At 36.5% G+C, this 22,020-nt stretch overlaps 1 protein-coding gene across 5 annotated transcripts in view; it reads left to right on the plus strand.

The window, feature by feature from the left end:
* ADGRB3 (adhesion G protein-coupled receptor B3) overlaps window positions 1–22,020 on the plus strand; it is a 697,114-nt gene that overhangs the window by 319,320 nt on the left and 355,774 nt on the right. For all 5 annotated transcript variants that reach the window (XM_034648079.1, XM_034648080.1, XM_034648081.1 and 2 more), the window contains one exon: window positions 12,802–12,996. In XM_034648079.1, coding sequence (XP_034503970.1) covers window positions 12,802–12,996 — 195 coding nt within the window. The remainder of the gene's footprint in view (window positions 1–12,801; window positions 12,997–22,020) is intronic.

Consider the following 22,020-nt stretch of genomic DNA (forward strand, 5'->3'; position numbering starts at 1 on the left):
TGTCTAAGAAATATGTAGTTTATATAAGGTTTTGGATTAAGAGGAAACAGATCACTTTTCAAAAACTGAAACTCCTAGTCTGAGCCATAAACAAAAGGAATAATATGAAAATTAGCATGAGATGGTTCAGCATCATTAACTTGCCTCAGGGTCCCACCCTAAGAGAAACACACTCAAAACTAGTTTGTAACAACTCTTTCACACACCAGCAGTTTGGCCTCCCAAACAACAAATGCATCTCACTGAATATGAGTTGACAATAATGACAAATATCCATTAGGGAGAATCGGCAAATAGGATCATTAGCAATGCAAGAAATAAAAATAATAAGAAATATGAAAGAAATGATAACATTTGTTTAAACTAATTTAAGAGATTAAAAAAGAACAGAGCAGTTAAAGAATGGAAGAATATGAAATAGATTAAATAGAACTTCTATAAGTAGAAAATATTGTCATTAAGATTAATGGAGAGACCAAATAGCCAATTAGACACAAGTGAAGAAAGAATTGGTAATCTGGAATTTAGGCATAGAAAAAGTTCACTCAGAAGCCAGAACAGATCAAGAAATGAAAAATAAGAAAGAGAACTTAGAAAATGAAGAATGGAACAAGAAAATTTAGTATGTATTTAATAGAAATGTATATAATAGAAATGTATTTAAAAAAAAAAAAAAGACCACATAGAATTGTGGGAGAGGCAGCATGCTATGAGTTAGTATATAATTTTTTTTTAAGTTGAAGACTGATAAGATACCCGGGTTGAAAAAGTACCAAATGAATAAAAGCAAATCCAAATAAATATAATCTGCATTATGCTAAAGACAAAAAGAAAAAAATTTAAAGCTACCACACAAAAAAAGAGGGGGGTGGTAATTTACAAAAGATCAGCTATTTAAATAAGAGACTTTGCACTTGCAACAAATAGGGCACTAAAATCATATTATGAAAATGCAATGGGGAAAATAAAACCATCCTTATCTGAAAGATCATTTGAAAGTGAGTATAACTCTAAAAAAATAAAAGTAAGATTTTGATTGAAAAAGTTAGCATACATAGAACCCTACCAAAATAATCACTTAAAGATTAGAAAAAAGGAAAATACACTCTGAAAGAAGATAATTCAAGATGAAATGGTTAAGAAGCAATTGTGAATAGACTGGTTAAAAAATATTATTAGTTTTAAAACAATCAATAATAGCAATAATAATAGTGAACATTAATTTGAGGAATTCAAAAGCAAAGTGGATTAAATTACTAGGTAGCAATAAAGATGGAGGAATAAGACTGAAAGAATCACTAACTGAATAGAAATAATGAGTGAATAGGGTTGGGGTGGATACAATGAGATAAAGGGAAATAAAATATTAGAAATGTCAGTTAGGGTTATACTTGGATGGCCTTGTAAATCAAACAATGGAGAGTATATCTGATTTAATACGAAAATGGATGGATTTTTTTGGCAGTTATTTTTGTTTGTGTTTTGAGCAGAGAAGTGACATGTTCAGAGTTGAAAAAGTAGGATAGTTTAGCATGGGAGACTCAGTGATACCTGTTGGGAGACTGTTGTAATGAGTGTGATGAGGTACTGAAGACTTGGACCAACATGCATCTCTTGCCTATAGGTAAAAAGGATAGATGTGAGAAACAGTACACAGCTAGTATTCAGAGGACTTAGACATTGAAGATGGGAAGATAGGAAGGGGTAACAGTCACTGAATATCTACTTTTATCCTCTATCTTTGTATTAATCCATCATAAGACCATATAATGATATGTGTTTCTTTTCACAGACAAATCAGATAATCCTAGGGAAATGACAATTTGTCCAGTGACCTATGTAATAAATGGTAGAAGCACAATTTAAATCCAGGTTTTGTGACTCCAGCAGTTCTTTAAACTTCATATACTAATAAGATTTCCAGAGACAATGCTTAGTAGGTAATTGTTGAGTTTAATTTTCAACTTAAAGAATTGTGGGTTTTAAATCAGATTTCATACTTCTGATTTTGATTTAGAAGAGAAACAGAAGGGAGACCATAGTTGAAAGGAAAGTAGCAGTATTTAAATGAGATATACTATGTCAGGCTATTTTTTAGTGCGAGGGAAAGATTGAGGAGGACTGGATGAAATTCCAAATCAGAGATAGCCATAGCATTCAATCATAAAATCATAGAGATAAAAACAAAAGAAGAGAGGTGGAGTGCGAGTAAAGGACAATTTGAAATAGAGAACAGGCAAGGTGAGCAAGCCCAATCTGAACTCTACTTCTTCATCCAGCAAAGAGAAAAAACAGTCCAGGAGTTTAACATGGATAGGTCATTCTAGAAATAGATAGCAAAAGGGTAGGCTTAAGGTAAGGAGAGAAACTTCCACAGTCTATTTGTGTTGTGGAAGGAAGATCAAGAACCTGGAATTGTTTTTCAACTAAATATGTTCTAGATGGAAATCTGTCTTAACTGAACACTCTTTGTACCGTTTATAAACGCTGCCAACAGTCTACACTCATGTGTACAAATATTACATGATATTTGTTCTGGGTGCTTTTCACTGACAGTGCCAGGAAGGATACTAATTAGTGCCAATTGTGAGATCTGGTGATGTTATGGGGCACCTGTCTGCAAAGGGCTGGACTGAGAGCAACTCATTTCACAGAAGCCTGCTAAGCAGCTGTCAGATGGTAATGATGTTAATTTACTACAGACTTGGGCCGCATTTGATGCTGACCCAGGCATGAAAGACTGCCTTTCCGAGCTCTGATTAGTTGAGCCATCCAGTGCCTTCTGTACTATTTTTATTGCAAATAGAATACATGTCTAAATGTTTTATTCCTCAAGATTTAAGTCCTTGTTATGTTTTCATTTGAGGGAAGGGATACGTTAGATCTGTGCAAGTATAATCCCTCACAGACAGAGGTAGGCATTGCCAAAATAATAGAGTTGATCTGAAGTCCTTAGATGATGTTTACCTTGGCAACTGTTGCCTACATTCTATTTCTAATGGAGAACTTTCAATTCTCTGCAGCTCTGAGTATCACAGCTGTGATTTGCACTGCCAGCACAAACTGAAGACTGAGTTTTATGACTTTTTATTTAGGTAGCCCCTATTAATTTCATTTCTCTTTGCAACTTTCCTCACACTGTATCTACTGAACAGGACACTTTTCAGGCCAGAAGCTGCACTGTCTCTTTAAGTCAGAAAGTTTATGTATTTCATGCTGTTTGATACCAATGTTTTCAATGTCTTCTATGTTGATAAACAAGTTAGCACAGCTTTCAAGTGTGCCTAACTTAATCCTATGACCTAACATAAACATAGAAGGACATTGACATAGTCATTCATTCATTTAATTCATTTATTCAATATACTGAGAAAGTCCTCTAGGTGCAGGGAATATAACAGTAAAAAAAAAAATAGGTAAGATGTCTTTCTTCACAAGGCTTATATTCTAATGGAAGAGGCAGGAAAACAAGCCAAGAGACAGGTACACAATGTTTGGTAAGGTTGAGCACAATGAAGAAGGGTAAATTGATTGAGAATGACAAGGATACCATTTTATATAGGGAGTCAGGTAAGACCTCTGAGGAAGTGACAAAAAAACGAACAAACAAAAACATGTGGATCTCTGTGGGAAGACTCTTCTAGGCCAAAGGAAAAGCAAGTTCAAGGGCCCCTAGGTGGACATGTACTTAATGCTGTACAATGAATGAGGGGACAAGTGTTGAAAACTCCACGAAATAGATCATGAAGGGCACACAGCCCGTGATGAAGCAAGCTTTCCTGTATGCAGTGCTTGTGCTCACTCTCTTAGGCTTGTGTGGGTTCATTTGAAGTTAAAAAAGAGAAAAAAGATTAAATAGAAATTTTAACCCTATAGGCATATTTTTCAAATCTTACAGGAGACATGGTAAACTGAGTCTCCGATGGGTTCAATGACATAAATAATAAGTTGAAACATTTAAATAAAAATCTAGGCAGTCTGGCTCCAAAGCCCTTTCCACTGTATTACATCACAAAGATATAGTTAGGACATCATGACTGAATACACTCTAGCAAACTTTCACTCTACTACATTCTAAGGCTGTGAGTAAGGCACGGAACCTACCCTCAAGATTCAGAAAGACTATTGGCGCAGAAAGACATACAGGCAAACATAATTCAGTGTGATAGTGTGATGCATGTGTAAGATAAGAGAGCACAGGGAACCATTAACTCTGTTTAGATATTTAGGAGAACCAGCAATAAATCTGAGTGGTGTATAAACATGGGGTAATGTAAGGGAAGAGGGTGAAATACCCAGTGCAAAAACACGAAGTTATGGAATACATAACCTGAACAGAAAATTGCAAATAGTTATCAATAGAGGGACTGGAGTTCAACTTGGTAGTACATATCTTCTTGGCAAACCAGCTGCCTTTTACTCTGAGGGTCAGCGTCCTTTCTGATTGCCCAATGCTATGTCTGTGTCATGATTAAATATGTTAAAGTCACTCCACAGCAGGGTCCATTGAGATTTTAGAGATACGCAAGGGCTAGATCATTATGCCATCCAATCCTTGGGACTTTAGAGAGTGGTCAGTGGCTGCCACTGAGGGGAGACAGGAAAGTAGTGAAAGAAGAAAATAGGAAGAAATAAAATATCTAGATGTGTTGTTTTTTAGCATAACATAATGGAAATAGAGTATGTCTCTGAAGATGTTTATTTTATCAAAAGATTTTTAGACAGTGTTTTAGAGGCTAAAGAAAAGTATCATCTGAAGTGTCAAGATAATTTGTAAAATGTTTTTTTCAAAAAATTCATAACTTTTGGAATAGTTCAGATTGATTGCATACTTTAAAGGATTTGTTGTCGTGTTTCTTAATGGGAATTTGATAATTACAGTTACTATACATTAACCTTTCTATTTCGATAATTTCTGGTGTGTTAGTTCTTTATTATTTCATACCCTTTTGAAAATTTAATTTTATCACAAATTTAGCAGCAGAATGATAAAGATTAACCTTTTAGTAAACAAGTACAAATATAATAGATCATTGTTATCTCTTTACCTTTTCTTACCTTGCTGTTCCACCACATTGTAAAATGCTGCTCTTCCCTTGAGCTGTGAGATAAGCAAATGTGAAAATTGGTGGCAGATTTCTCTGGCCATAAAACTAATTTAACCTTTGAATCTTAATTGTTCATTCTGCTGCTGAAGATCTCGCTGACAGATTTTTTTTAGTTGTTTTGTTTTATTGCTATTGTTTATTTTTAAATAAGCTAATATAATCTAGCTTTCAATCATGTCATAGTGCATCTCTAAAATTTAGAGATTTTTTTTTCTTTTAAAGATTTTATTTATTTATTTGACAGAGGTAGAGACAGCTAGCGAGAGAGGGAACACAAGCAGGGGGAGTGGGAGAGGAAGAAGCAGGCTCCTAGCAGAGGAGCCTGATGTGGGGCTCGAACCCATAACGCCGGGATCACACCCTGAGCCGAAGGCAGACGCTTAACCGCTGTGCCACCCAGGCGCCCCAGAGATATTTTCTTAAGCTAAAATGTTTTCATGAAAACTTTTTTTTTGCTGTTATATAAAGATGTGTTTATTTTAAAAGGTAAGGCAAAAATTATTGAGCTAAGCTTATTAAGTAAAAATGTTTTTTTTTTGTTTAAATTCCAGTATAGTTAATGTACAGTGTTATGTTTGTTTTAGGTGCACAATATAATGATTCAACAATTCTATACATTGCTCAGTGCTCATCATGATAAGTGTACCTTCCATACTCTTCACCTATTTCACCTATCCCCCACCTACCTCCCATCTGATAGTGATCAATTTTTTCTTATAGCTAAGAGTCTGTTTTTCAGTTCGTCTCTTTTTTTCTGTTTATTTGTTTTGTTTCCTAAATTCCACCTATGAGTAAAATCATATAGTATTTGTCTAGCTCTGACTGCCTTATTTCATTTAGCATTATACTCTCTAGATCCATCCATGTTGTTGCTAATGGTAATACTCCATTGTATAAATATACCAATCTTTATCCATTCATCTATCCACGGACACTTGGGATTCTTCCATAATTTGGCTATTGAAAATGATGTTGCAGTAAACATAAAGATGGATATATCCTTTTGAATTAGTGTTTTTGTATCCTTGGGTAAATACCCAGTAGTGCAATTACTGAATCATAGGGTATTTCTACTTTATTTTATTGCTTTATAAGATTTATTATTATTATATATATACATATATATATATTTTTTTTTAAATTTGAGAGGGAAAGAGAACACAAGTGGGAGGGGGAGAGAGAGGGGGACAAAATCTCAAGCAGACTCCTTACTGAGTGTGGAGCCCAATACAGGGCTTAATCTGAGGACCCTGAGATCAGGACCTGAGCTGAAACCAAGAGTCGGATGCTTAGCCAACTGAGCCAACCAGGTGCCCAGGATATTTCTATTTTAAATTTTTTGAGGATAGTATTCATACTGTTTCCCACAGTGGCTGTGCCAGTTTGCATCTGTGTTCCTTTTTCTCCATACCCTCATCAACACTTATTGTTTCTTGTGTTTTTTATTTTAGCCATTCTGACAGGTGTGAGGTGACATCTCATTGTGGTTTTGATTTGCATTTCCCTGATGATGAGTGATGTTGGCATCCTTTCTATTAGCCATCTCTATGTCTTCAATATCTGTTCATGTCTTCAGCCCATTTTTAATTGGATTATTTGTGGGGTTTTTTTCCTTCCTTTTCCATTTTTTGGAATAGTTTAAGAAGAACAGCAATATGTAAATTCTTTATATATTTTGGATACTAACCCTTTATCAGATATGTCATTTGCAAATATCTTCTCCCATTCACTAGTTTGTATTTTAGTTTTATTGATTGTTTCCTATGCTGTGTAGAAACTTTTTATTTTAGTAGTCCCAATAATTTATTTTTGCTTTTGTTTCCCTTGTTTCAAGAGGCAAATCTAGAAAAAAGTTGCTACATCTGATGTCAGAGAAATTACTGCCTTTGTCTCTTCTAGGATCTTTATGTTTCAGGTCTTACATTTAGGTCTTTCATCCATTTTGGGTTTATTTTTGTGTGTGATATAAGAAAGTATCCCAGTTTCATTATTTTGCACGTAGCTGTCCAGTTTTCCCAACACCATTTGTTGAAGAGGCTGTCTTTTCCTCAGTGCATATTCTTGCCTTCTTTGTCAAAGAATAATTGACCATATAATTATGGGTTTATTCCTGGGCTCTCTGTTCAGTTCCTTTGATCTATGTGTCTGTTTTTGTGCCAGTACCAAACTGTTTTGATTACTATAGCTTTGTACTATGTCTTGAAATCTGGGATTGTGATTCCCCTGGTTTTGTTCTTCATTTTCAAGATAAGCTTTGGCTATCTTATGTGGTTCCATACAAATTTTAGGATTATTCATTCTAGTCTCTGAAAAAATGCTGTTGGTATGTTGGTAGGGGTTGCGTTAAATCTGTAGATTGCTTTGGATAGTATGGGTATTTTAACAATATTTGTTCTTCCAATCCATGAGCATGAAATATCTTTCCATTTGTGTCATGTTTAATTTATTTCATCAGAGTTTTATGGTTTTCAGAGTACAGGTCTTTCACCTCCTTGGTCCAATTTATTCCTAGATATTTTATTATTTTGGGTACAATTATAAATAGGATTGTTTTCTTAATTTCTCTTTCTGCTACCTCATTATTAGTAAATAGAAATTCAGTGGGTTTCTGTGTATTGATTATATATCCCATGACCTCACTGAATTACTTTGTCAGTTTTATTAGTTTTTTGGTGGCATCCTTAGGATTTTCTATATACAATGTCATGTCATCTGCAAACAGTGAGTTTTACGTCTTTCTTACCAATTTGGATGCCTTTTATTTCTTTTGTGTTGTCTGACTGCTGTGGCTTAGACTTCCAATATTTTGTTGAATAAAAGTGGTGAGAGTGGACATCTAAGGTCTTGTTCCTGACCTTAGAGGAAAAGCTCTCAGTTTTTCACTATTGAGTATGATGTTAGCTGTGGGTTTTTCAAATATGTCCTTTATTATGTTGAGGTATGTTCCCTTTGACCTGTGTTGTTGAGGGTTTTTTTATCATGACCGAATGTTATACTTTGTCAGATGCTTTTTTTGCATCCATTGAAATGATCATGTGGTTTTTATCCTTTCTCTTATTGCTGTGATGTAGCATGTTGATTGATTTGTGAATATTGAACCATGCATACATCCCTGAAATAAATCCTACTTGATCATGACAAATGATTCTTTTTAATATATTGTTGGATTTGGTTAGCTAATGTTTTGTTGAGGATTTTTGCATCTGTGTTTGCCAGAGATATTGGCCTGTCGTTCTCTTCTTTTGTAGTGTCTTTATTTGGTTTTGGTTTCAGACTAATCCTGGCCTGATAGAATGAATTTGGAAGTTTTCCTTCCTTTTCCATTTTTTGGAATAGTTTAAGAAGAACAGGTATTAACTCTTCTTTAAATGCTTGGTATCATTTGCCTGTGAAGTCATCTGGTCTTGGACTTTTGTTCGTTGAGAGTTGTGCGGTTTTGTTTTTTATTACTGATTCAATTTCATTGCTGGTAATTGGTCTGTTCAAATTTTCTATTTCTTCCTGATTCAGTTTTGGGAGTTTATATATTTCTATTAATTTATCTATTTCTTGTAGGTTGTCTGTTTTTTGACATGCAAGTTTTTATAATATTCTCTTATAATCCTTCGTATTTCTGTGGCGTCATTTTTTAATTTCTCCTCTTTCATTTCTGTTTTTGATCATTTGAGTCCTCTCCTCCTCCCTCCTCCTTTTTTTGTGAGTCTAGCTAAAAGTTTGTCGGTTTTTTTATCTTCTCAAGAACCAGCTCCTGGTTTCATTGATCTGTTCTATTGGGTTTGTTTTGTTTTGTATTTTTTAGTTTCTATTTCATTTATTTCTGCTTTGATCTTTTAATTTCCTTTCTTTGAGTTTTGTTTTTCTTTTTCTAGTTCCTTTAGGTGTAAGATTAGGTTGTGTATTTGAGATTTTTCTTTCTTCCTTGAGGTACACCTGTATTGCTATAAGCATCCCTTTTAGAACAGATTTTGCTGCATCCCAAAGATTTTGGACCATTGTGTTTTCATTTTCATTTGTCTCCATCTATTTTTTATTTCCTCTCTGGTTTCTTGGTTGACTCGTTCATTGTTGAGTAGCAGATTATTTAACCTCCACGTATTTGTGTTCTTTCTAGATTTTTCTTGTGGTCAGTTTCTAGTTTCATAGTGTTATGGTCAGAAAAGATGCATGGTATGACTTCAACTTCAAACTTTTTGAATTTGTTGAAATTTGTTTTGTGGCATAATATGTGATCTCTTTTGGAGACTGTTTTATGTGTACTCGAAAAGAATATATATTCTGCTGTTTAGGATGGAATTTTCTGAATATTAGAATGGTCAGGTCCAATGTGTCATTCAAAGCCACTCTTTGCTTGCTGATTTTCTGTTTGGATGATCTGCCCACTGATGTTAGAGGGTGTTTATTTTATTACTATCAATTACTTCCTTTATGTGTTTTTAGCTGCTTTATGTATTTGGGTGCTCCCATCATGAGTGCACAATATTTGCAATTTGTTATATCTTCTTGTTGGCTTGTTCCCTTTATAATTATATAGTGTTCTTCTTAGTCTCTTGTTACAGTCTTTGTTTTAAGTTTATTTTGTGTGATGTAAGTATTGCTACCTAGCTTTCTTTTCACTGACATTCGCATGAAAAATGTTTTTCCATTCCTTCATATTCAATTTGCATGTGTCTTTAGGTCTGATTTGAGTCTCTTATTGGCAGCATATAGATGGGTCTTGCTTTTTTATCCATTCTATCACCCTATGTCTTTTGATTGGAGTGTTTAGTCCATTTGCATTCAAAGTGATTATTGACAAGTATGTTCTTATTGTCCTTTTCTTACTTGTTTTATGATTGTTGTCTTAGTTCTTCTCTGTTCTTTTCTTCTCTTGCTCTCTTCTCCTACAGTTTGATGACTTTCTTTAGTGATGTACTTGGGTTCCTTTCTCTTTTTCTTTTTTGCATATCTATTACTGGCTTTTAATTTGTGGTTACCATGAGGTTGGTATATAACATCTTCTGCATATAACAGTCTCTATTAAGTGAGCTTAAGTTCTCTTAAGTTAAATTAAGTGAACTTAAGTGAACTCATTCTTTACTCCTCTCCCTCCCACATTTTAGGTATATGATGTCATAATTTACATCCTTTAATTTTGTGAATCCCTTGACTGATTTTTATAATTATACTTATTTTTACTGCTTTTCTGTTTTCTACTCTTCTTATTCTTGCTTATGGTCTTTCCTTTTCGCTCAGAGTCCCCTTTAACATTCCTTGTAGGGCTGGTTTCATGGTCATGAATTCCTTTAGCTTTTGTTTGCCTGGGAAACTCTCCATCTCTTCTTCTTTTCTGAATCATAGCCTTGCTGGATACTGTATTCTTGGCTGCTGTTTTTGTTTGCTTGTTTGTTTTGTTTTGTTTTTTCTCTCAGCACTAATTATATCATTCCATTCCCTTCTGGCCTGCAAACATTCTGCTGAAAAGTCAGCTTATAACCTTATGGTGTTTCCTTTGTATGTAAAACTTTTTCTTCTCTTGCTAGTTTTAAAATTCTATCGTTAATTTTTGCCCTTTTAATTACTATGTGTCTTGGTGTGGACTTCCTTGAGTTGATTTTGTTGGGGGCTTTCTGTGCCTCCTGGATCTAGATTTCTGTTCCCTTCCCCAGATTTGGGACATTTTCTGCTATCATTTCTTCAAATAAATTTTCTGCTCCCTTTTTCTCTCTCTTTTTTTCCTCCTGGAATCCCTATGTTGTGAACATTATTATGCTTGATGGTGTTGCTGAATTCCCTAAGTCTATTTTCACTTATTATTTTTTTTTCTCTTTCCTGTTCACCCTGATTGCTTTCCATTACTCTTTCCTGAAAATCACTGATCCATTCTTCCGCTTCCTCTAGTCTGTTTATTCCATCTTGTCATTTTTTTTTAATTTCATTTACTGAGTTCTTCATCACAAATTGGTTCTTTTTATGTTTTCTGTTTCTCTGTTAAGTGTCTCACTGAGATTCTCCTCTCTTTTCTCAAGTCTCATAAGTATCTTTACCGTTACTTTAAATTTTCTATAAGCATATTGCTTATCTCCATTTCATTTAAGTTTCTTGCTTTAATTTGTCCTGTTGCTTTTTTGGGGACATATTCCTCTGTCTCCTCATTTTGTCTAACTCTCTGTGACTGTTTCTATGCATTAGGAAAGTTAACTACTTCTCCTCTTGAAAGTAGTGGCCTTAGGTAGAAGAGGTCCTATAGTGCCCTGCAGTGCAGTGTTTCCTGTTCACTAGAACCTGCAGTTTCAGCAGTATCTCCTATGTGTGCTGTGTGTGCCCTGCTATTGTGGCTGAGCCACTTTTGCAGTCCCATCATCTGCAATGGCTCTCTTGCCTGTTGGTCTCTGTGCTGTTAGTGGGCCAGTCTGGGGCTGTCTTGGGCTTAAGTTGACTCAGACCAGGCACTTGCCAGAGATGCAGCAGCTGAACTGCAAGAGAATGTGGATGCGGGGCACATGGTGCCACAAAGTTTTGTGCTAGTGGGAGGGAACCTGCAGCTGCTGGGGACCAAGGGAGGCTGGTTGGATGGGGTGCATCTACAGAACTATGCAGGTAGAATGCCTTGTGTCAGCAAGGTTTGTGTGGTTCCGCTATGGGAGGGGACCTGGAGTGAAGGCCTGGATAGAGGAGAATGCATGGCTGTGGTGCACTGTTAGCAAGTTGGGTAATGAGTGTTGGCCTGGAGCTGTTTCCTGAAGGTGGGTGTAAGTTTAGTTGGGGCAGGGAAGGGAAATGGATCCTGTCAGCTCCTTTGTTCCTAGAGAAGTCTTTCAGTTATCCCTACCTCTCCAGCACAAGCTCTGAGATTAGTACACAAATTTTTCTCCCTCCCATGCATCCCAGGGATTTTTTCAAACTGCTGCGTGTATGCCATATCTCCATGGGGCTCTTTGTTGAGTTGTCTCTTTAAGGGCAGGAACTCAGTTTCCTCTCAACCTCCTGGCTCCCCTGCTTATTTAAAGTTCCAGGTTTTAAGGCTGCCGATTTTAAGAACTCACAAAATTTGGCCCCCTTGGTTTTCAAAGCCAAATGTTATGGAAATTCATCTTCCCTGTGTGTTCTTTCTGGTTCTTCGACTGCAGCTCCCTCCCTCCCACCAATAGTCCCATGTCTCTACCCTTCCTATCCTCTTTCATATGGTCTCTTCTCTACATTTAGCCGAGTTTGTTCTGTCAGTCTTTGGGTCATTTTCTCGGTTATTTACACTGATGTGGGTGTTAGCTAGTTGTATTTGAGTGACAAGGTAAGCTTAGGGTCCTCCTACTCCACCATCTTTCCCGGAAGTTAGAAAAATTGGTATTTTGAAATGTTTATAATTTCCTGTCTCTGATCACATCTTGCTGAATTATCTCACTTTTTTATCACACCTAAAAGTTTTTTTTTTATTTTTACTCAATTAAAAACCGAAATTAATACAAACTCTTCCCAACGTGTTCGATTGTGTGTTCTGAGTACTAGAAAAAGCAAGTCTGTTGTGCCTGCCAAAGTGTATATGCTCATTAGTTTTTGCATGCTGGATGTTTATCCATCAGTGTGGGATATACAAAATTCACAGTTTTGTAATGCTATTTTAAAGTTGACTCTGCAATTTTGAATACATTTGATGAAAATATATAGATTAATAGTAATGAAGATTCTGATGTTTGTTCCATTCTTTTGACCATCACAGATCAAAGAACACCTTGCTAAGGGGCAACGAATTTTGGCAGGTGATGGAATGTCCCAGGTGACCAAGACACTGTTGGATTTAACTCAGAGGAAAAATTTCTATGCAGGTGATCTTCTGATGTCTGTGGAAATTCTCAGAAATGTGACAGACACGTTTAAAAGGGCACGTTATGTCCCTGCATCTGATGGTGTCCAGGTAAGAGAGACAAGCCCCTGAACGAAAAGACTAGTGAAGATGCATTGGGGTTTTGGCCCTGAGAAGCCCATGCTGCAGCCCTTTGGAGGCATTCTGGCCTGGAGGGAGAGAGCCCTTTCTCCTGTAGGGGACATATCCAGGTTGTGCTTAGTGTGAGCTCTGGAAATGACCTCAATTCCCTTAGTCATTGTACACCTCAGTGTCCTCAACCATAAAATGCACATACTACACCTCAAGGAGATACTGAATGAGAATGTGTGTAAAGTGTTTTGAGCCCACAGATAAAAGGCACTATAACAAATTCAAGGTTGTATCATGGATATTTTATTCCCACATTTAATATCACCATCTTGCCATAAGAGACTATTAAAAGTACATTAAGCATAATGAAAGCACATTAACTATAACATGCAAAGAAGATATAGTTTAAGTTTTGTTGGGGTTTTGCTATCAGAAGAGGGAAGGCCATATTTAATTTTGTGGAACCATTGCCTGAAAATATCGGGCAAATAGAGAATTGTTCTGGATGGGAAAAGAAGAAATCCAATAACTCCTCACAGCATGTTTTTCTTGTCATGGAAAACTTCTAGAGCAACATCATTTATTTCCATAATAAAGTTTAAGTACTCACCCAATTTCAGTATTGTCTTTGCCATTAAAGCAAAGCTTGTTGAATGGCAAACAAAGCACATTTAATGCAACTCCCATTTGCATTTCAGATTAACTCCTTTTGTGCTGTAGGCTAAAATGTACTCCTGCCAAGAATGCTGAGTTGATTTCTGCATTTCCAGCATAATGCTCTTCCTGCATCTCCCCATAAAGTTCATTAAAATAAGGTTTTGGCAAAACTCCCAGATCAGGTAGTTTTCTGTCAGCCTACTCTCCATTTGGGAGTTTTATTTGCATTTCACTTGGAGAATGCAGGAGGGGTTTTTTTGTTTTTTGTTTTGTTTTGTTTTGTTTGTTTTGTTTTGCTTTGTTTTGTTTTAATCAGATATTGAAGGAATGAGGAAAGGAAGACTTTTTGAAATCATGGAATCGTTCATAAATAATATTGATGCCCTGATTTGTATAGAGGTACATATGTTACTTAAATTATGTGCATATACTGCTAAAATTAACTGAAATGAGAATTATTGGTGCTGCATTTTATAATGTATCACCAGTGTCCAAGAATAGTTTTAATTGTAAAAATATGTGGGATTGAAAATTATTGTCATTTGAGCATTTCAAGAATTTTTATTTACAAAGAATAAAATGGCTTTTCAATTTTAAAAACTTGATAAAGTACACCAAGCCAGTATTTTCCCTGTAGTTCTGAGATACTTCTATCCATTAGAATTTACGTTAAAAAATAACATCTGATGCAAAATACAAGTTGTAATTTCAAAAAACCTTAGATACTTAGGTTCACAGTTGAAACATCAGGTAGAATGATGAACTAAATAATCTCTAGTACCTCCTTTAACCCTCAAGAGTGTAGATCTTTAAGATTTTTAGATGCTGAAACTGAAAAAATTAAGATTACCAGGTTATACTGGGAACATATTTTGATTGAGTTACTCATTGGAGTACATTGACTCAATGAACAATTAGTTTAACCAAAGGCTTACTCATGGGGACATTAGCTGGTTTGATTTAAATAGAGCAGTTTGGCTGATTATTTTGTTGTCATTTTGGCACAGTCAGAAATTTCCATTCCACTCTTTCATTAATCCTTCACACTACACAAAATTCTCATCATGTTGGTGTCCAAGTCATCCCTTCACAAACAGGAGCTGTATTTTTCTAGTTTGTTGTCTTTATTGGTATCTTTTCAGGCCCCTGGAATACCCTCTCTTTTGGAATCCCTTCTTCTTCCATTTCTGTCTGTCAAAATCTTTAGCCTGGATCTAGCAAGACTTTCTGAATGCTAGACTAGAAAGCCCCAAACTCCATCTGAAAATGATCTTTCTCTTTTCTGAAATCCTAGACAACTTTGCCCCTCTTTTATTCTACTTTCCACCACTTTATAGAAACATTTTATATATTTTTTATCATCTTTGCTTGATTATAAACTCTGATTTATAACCTTACTCAACATCACCTGTACCTTACTTAAACTTCAGTCCTCTATTTCCAACGGCTCTGGACATTTCTGATTGGCTAGCACCTCAGGATCAATATGGCATAAACTAAGCTTATCTTGAATTGCAAGTTTTCTTGCATATTATACTTCTCTTTGTAGAACGAGCAGTCCTTAGGCTGCAATTTTAATGTTATCTTGGCTTTTCCTTCTTTTCCTTTTTTATAGGCTATGTCTACACAGTATCTTTTCTATCCATTCTTTCCTCTCTTTTCCCACTGCTATTATCCTACTTTAGCCTTTAATTGCCTCAGCCTACATTATTTCCATACCCTCTTTTCTTTAATTCTCCCTCAGATTTTTACCTACATCTCTATTCATCTTGTACATCATAGTCCTATTAGTTATCCTAGGACAGCTCTGATTATGTCACTTCTTAGATCGGAAACCTTCACTGGAGCTCCAAGGCTCCCTGAATGACAACCCAGTCTTTATGTTGTTTTCTAGTACACTCCACAGTATGTAGGTTACCTATCTTTACAGCCAAGTGCATGAGTTATTCCTCCTCTTCACAGACTTGTTTCAAATGAATTACTTCCTTTTTTCTTTTCTTTTCTTTTCTTTTTTTTTAATTATTTATTTTAGAGGGTGGGGAAGGGCAGAAGGAGAAATCTTTCAATAGATTCTCTGCTGAGCACAGAGCCAGACACGGGGCTCAGTCCCACAACCCATGAGACCATGGCCTGAGCCAAAACCAGGATTTAGATGCTTAACCCCCTGAGCCACCCAGGTGCCTCACCACTTCCTGCTTCTTGAATGCACTGTATGTTCTTAGCTCTTGGTCTTTGCCTTCTCTGTGTTCTTAGACTGACTTGGTCACTCCCAGTCTTCTAAGGTAATTCTGGGCCACTGAATTCTAATAGCACTTTCTCTTCTGCATCTATCTCCTATTATTAGCGCTCATTAGTAAATCTTGAAAAAGAAGACATTTTCCTGATCCATCTTTGGATCCCAGCCAAGCTCTAGGACACCCTCCTCCTCAAACAAGATTGAGCATAGAATCTTAACACCAGGGGCTCCTGGGTGGCACAGCGGTTAAGAGTCTGCCTTTGGCTCAGGGCGTGATCCCAGCGTTATGGGATCGAGTCCCGCATCAGGCTCCTCTGCTATGAGCCTGCTTCTTCCTCTCCCACTCCCCCTGCTTGTGTTCCCTCTCTCGCTGGCTGTGTCTATCTCTGTTGAATAAATAAATAAAATCTTTAAAAAAAAAAAAAAGAATCTTAACACCAAAATTAGTAATTACATAGGTACCACTAAGTGTTTTTCATTCGTTTTTTTTTTTTAACTGAGAAGGAGAACATAGAAAGATTAAGTGAAATTATTTTAAAAGAATGGATTCTTTTCAATATAGTTATGTGCAATTCATTTTAGTTAAAATGCCTACTAATGCTGGATTCACTAAAAGATTGATTTGATGCATTGATGAAAGTGAGATAGAATAGCTACAACCTATCAAAGTTGGGAAGAAAATAAAGCATGGATGTATGTCTTGGAATGATAAAGCATAGTAATAGTTTTATTTTTAGAAACTGTAGAAAAGATATTCCAAAAGTCTTTTCCCTTCTGATACATTCTTTGCCAAACTCTAGGGCTTCGTCATATCTCTAAATCTCTCTCTGTTAGTTCTCTATGTAGTTTATACTCCAATTTCCAATCTGATGCAAGTTCCTTCCAGATCCAGCTCAAAAATCCCTTCTACTCAAAAGTCTTTTCATCAAATCCCAAACAGAATTCAAATTTTTCCTAATTGTCTGGCCTTTCAAAACCTTGTAAATATCTCTACTCCTAGCATATTACTTACATAACATTGTAACATCTCTCATAATAGTCTAATTATTTGTTTCTAGGTCTGTTTTCAGCAATAATTTTTAAACTTGTTGAGAGATGTTAAGTCTTGAAGCGTAGTAGACACTCCAGTATTTGTTGAAGTAATTAATAAATGAATGTGAATAACATAGTAATTTGGGGGAAATTTACATTGTTCACACACACACACACACACACACACACTAATAAAACTCTGAACATTCATTTTAGAGAGAGAAAGGGAAAGAGGAAAACATGTCCATTTACTTATTTTTTCACCTCTGGGAAAATTTGTAGTGATACTCATTCTATCAATAGAAGATTGAATTTGCAACACACAAACTGGAACTTTTAAGACTTGACAGAATTAAATCAGACATGTGCGAGTTGAAATTCCATCTTGTTTAATAACTATCTTGGTGTCTTCAAACACATTAGTTAATATTTCTCTATCTTATTTCTTCATATCTAAATAAGAAATACAGAAGACATAGCAGTATGGTCTATTCTCATTATTCATGGTAATTATATTGTGTAAAGTTGCAGCAAACACTAAGTTAGTGAATACTGAACCATTTACTCCTAGGGAAAATACAGGATGAGATCCCTTTGAGAATTTGTTCATACCATTTTCATCAACCAATTGATACATGACCTTGTTTTATGTGTGTTACTGTTAAAAGACATTGTTTTTAAGGTATATGTTTAATCATTAACATTGAACTCACAGCCAAGACATTATAACTCATGCCAGAAAAGTTTTCCTAATACATATATTTTCTCTGTAAGGCACATGACAGTCTTTTTGAGTTTAAGAATCCTAGATGGTCCTTTAGCACTGTGCTGTGGGACATTTTAAATAGTGAAATCACCAATAAAAAGCACACACACAAAAAAGAAAAAACAAACAAAAACCAACCTGGGCATTAAATTGGCCATGAAAAGGAACTTGTTTACAGTATGTGAACTGAAAAAAAAGTCAGAATGTTACCATATTTGGTCTCAGCTGGGTACATGTGCATTGGGTGATTCAAATGTTTGCCACTCTGCACATGTCCATGAATGACCATAAAAATACTGAGTTTTGATTTGGGGGTTACAAATAAACTTTAGCAAGTAGTCAATTTGTAAATATGGAATCCACAGAAAATGAAGATTGACAGTAACTTTTTCAGGGTTGTCATGAAGCTTAGAAATAATACAGGTTAAATACATAATAATCCATGCATAATAATATATGTGAATTTTCTGGCACATAGTAGGTACTCCATAATTCCATTATTGCTATTATTGTAACTCTTAACATAACAGCAAAACATGGGCCTTGTTCTCAGGCCACTTACAATATAATGGAAGGGGGGAAAACACCTTTCAGATGAATGTAGACTGTGGTAGTGAAGAAGAGAGATAAAGTACAGTATGTCTCACTTCTAGGAATTCTAGAAGCATAGAGAGCAAAGTGCAAGAATAAGAGAAGAATTCATGGGAGAATTAGGACTTGAGACAGAATCTGGAGAAATAAGCTGGGCACAGAGACAGTAGTCCAGCTGTGCAACCAAAGGCATAGACATGGTATGAGCATGGCATGTTCAGGAGACCAAGGTTTGTAGAAAATGGGATACATGTTGGAAAATGCAGATCATAAAGACAAGAGAGTCAAAGCCAGAGAAGAGTTTGGACTTCACTCTCTATAAAGGGGGTAACTAAATGTAAGTGCTATTTTTGGAAATGATCTGGCAGAGGAAGATAATGTGGATTAGTGAGTAGAGGAAGACTGGGGGAAAGAACCCCATGGAGAGACTGTAGCAGTGTTCTAGAGGTAAGGAAAGAAGAAATCGTGCTTTGATGACAGTGGATCAGAAAAGGAGGAGTAATCTCTTAATAGAATGAAAGGGAGGCCCTTGAGATAATTTATATTTGGGGAATAAAGGAAGAAAACATTGGAAAGAATACACACATGGAGCATACACAATATACTCATCGTGTACTGTGCCCCCCAAACTCGCTGAAAGCAGGGACTGATCTCCATTCAGGCATCTTTCTGTTTCCTGATAAAATCTCTGTTGATCTAACTCAGTGTTTTGCAAATGCTATTGACTGTGACCCACTGCAAGATACACAATTTACATCCGTATATAGTTGAAAACTGGAGTTTCACAAAATAATATTTACCTTGAGTGTGTGTAATACACTCAGGTATTTTCTATTCTTTTCTATTTTGTAATGAAAAGTTGATCGTGACCCTATATCAGGTCAACACTTAATGTTTGAAAATAACTTGTTTATCTAATACATTCCCTAGGCTTGAGGAATTTATTTCCCAACCATTGAGATTAAACAGAAAGCTCAAACCTCGCCTTCCAGTCTCTTTCTTAAATGCCAACCATAACCTAAATAAAAATTTCAGGGGTACCTGCGTGGCTTAGGTTGAGTACCTGCCTTCAGCTCTGGTCATGATCTCAAGGTCCTGGGATCAAGCCCTACATCGGGCTTGCTGCTCAGCGGGAATGCTGCTTCTCTCTTTCCCTCTGCTCCCCCCCCCACCCCACTCATGTCTCTCTCTCAAATAAATAAATAAAATCTTTTTAAAACATTTCAACATTAACTGACCAAGGAATTAAATCAAAAGCAGAGTTAGTGATTTCAGATAAGCCAGGCATCTTTTCCCCTAAAACTCTGGATGAGCAAACATATGTGCTGCACTATGGACCTGCTTCATGCTGCCCATCAATGCTGGCAGTTCACCCATTGTTTCTCCAATGATTTCAGTGTGAGACACTTTCACCTTTTGCATACAAAAGACTAGATTGATCGATGTGGAAACAACTATTACTATGATAATATAATGCTGTTATGTACTCATAAGCCTCATCTGTGCAAATAATCTAATAATTTTGACTAAATAAGATCTAGTAAAGGCCCTTTAGGTTTGGAATTATGATACAGCACTAGCATTCAAGACACAACCAGAAATCCTTGAAATCCTTTGCTTAAAGAACACTGTGCAACCAGAGCATTAATAATTTCCTTGAACATAAGTAGGGAACTTAGGGAAGGCAGTACAGTGTGATGATTAAGAATGCCTGGCCTGTATGCAGAATCCTGGCCCTCAGGTCACAGCTCACAAGCTATAGGATGCTAGAGAAGTTACTTGTCCTCTCTACGACTCAATTTTCTCTTCCATCATATGGGGTAATAGCACCTACTTCGTAGTTAAATTATCTATGTGAAACTTATATAGTACGTGGAGGATAGTAAAAGCTCAAGAATGTAGCTACCCTTGTTTTCTAAGAAGGTGAAATTCTGATGGAGCAAAACACTGAAGCATCTCTGGATCACAGGCACCTGCTGCCAATGCACATCTGTACTTTGGTGTCTCTCCTGCAAAGAGAGGAAGGTCAGATGTCCCTCATGGCACCACCTAGGGAAGTATGGGCACTTTTTTAAAATCACTTATTACCGAGGAGAAGGGTAGAGAATGTGTCAAGGAAAATGGGAGTCAGAAAAGAAGCATTAGTCCTTAAGGTTGACATTGCATGGCCGTTTAAAAGATAGAGAGCAAATGGACATAGAGAATGGCTTACATCAATAACTGGGATTTCTAGCTCAGCGGGAGCCAGGTTGTGAACAGGACCACAACTCCCAGCTGGCAATCACTCCAAGTCATAAACAGCTACTGTTTTCAATGCTTAACAGGCTGAGAGGATTTCCTATGGTTTCTCTGTGGCAGAGAGAGCCCTGTTCAACTAACAGCTCTTTCTAGGTAGTATTTAAACCTCGCCCTTATTATAAAGGGGAAAAGAGGAAATTCAGCACCAAATGACTTCCTTAAATGGATAAGATATTAAGCAACAAGTCTTGCTTCACAAATCAACATGATTAAGTCTTACCAGGAACAAACTTTAGAAGATGGCTGCTGGCTGTGGGAAACTCACAATCTGCACAGGAGAGTACAAAGTATGTGCAACAATCAGGTGGGAAGAGGAGGGGGGCTAAGAAGTTTTAAGAATATGTGTAGTACCGCCTATCGACTGGTAAATGCAATGTAGTGTAAATAAATTTTTTCGGTTGCATTTAAAAAATGGAATAAAACATTTGATAGCCTTGTCCCTTTCAGAATTATTCATTATTTCCTTTGGAGTCAAGAAAATACTGAGATTTGCATTAACAAAATATACAGGTAGTTTTCTGTTATGATTCCACTTACTATCAAAAGTTTTTTCTTTTATTTATTTATTTATTTTTAAAGATTTATTTATTTATTTTAAAGAAAGAGAGAGTGGGGGCAGGGACAGAGGGAAAGGGAGAGAGAGAATCTCAAGCAGACTCCCCACTGAGCGCAGAACCCAACTCGGGTCTCGATTCCATGACCCTGAGATCATGACCTGAGCTGAAATCAAGAGTGGTATTGTTAACTGACTGAGCCACCCTGCCGCCCCTTGAAGATTTCTTTTAAAAAATTATTGGGGACTGCATTAGTTTGCTAGAACTGCTACAACAAATACCACAGAGTGGGTGGCTTAAGCAATAGAACTTTGTTTTCCCATAGTTCTGGAGTTAGAAGTCCAAGATCAAGAGGTCGGTTGGCTTGGTTTCTCCCAAGGCCTGTCTCCTTAGCTTGCATCTAGAGGCCTTCTCACTGTGTCCTCACAGAGCCTTTTTATCTGTGCGTGCATGCTCCTGGTATCTCTGTGTGTCCTGATTTCCTCTTCTTACAAGGACTCTCATCAAATTGGATTAGGCTCCTCCCTAACAGGCTCCTTATAACTTAATCACCTTGTGAAATGTTCTATCTCTAAATATAGACACATTCTGAGGTACTTTGTTGGGGGCTGTTAGGGCTTCAACATTCAGTTCTGGGGTGGACACTATCAGCCCATGATGGGGAATCTTGAAGGACTGTGAGAATTTCCCTTGAGCAAAGAGGCACGTGCTAGGCATCTTACACCACGACAGGATCTACTATGACCCCTGTGTTGTCAGGGGCATAGTGTTGCCAGGGTAAGCTTGTGACGTGTGCGTGCTTGCACATGCTGGCCCTTTGATGTCTCAGCCAGGCCTGCCTCAACTTGGCTAATAGATTATTATATCAT

Source organism: Ailuropoda melanoleuca, chromosome 19 (genome assembly GCF_002007445.2).
Source record: "Ailuropoda melanoleuca isolate Jingjing chromosome 19, ASM200744v2, whole genome shotgun sequence".
In the NCBI taxonomy this organism is placed as follows: Eukaryota; Metazoa; Chordata; class Mammalia; order Carnivora; family Ursidae; genus Ailuropoda; species Ailuropoda melanoleuca.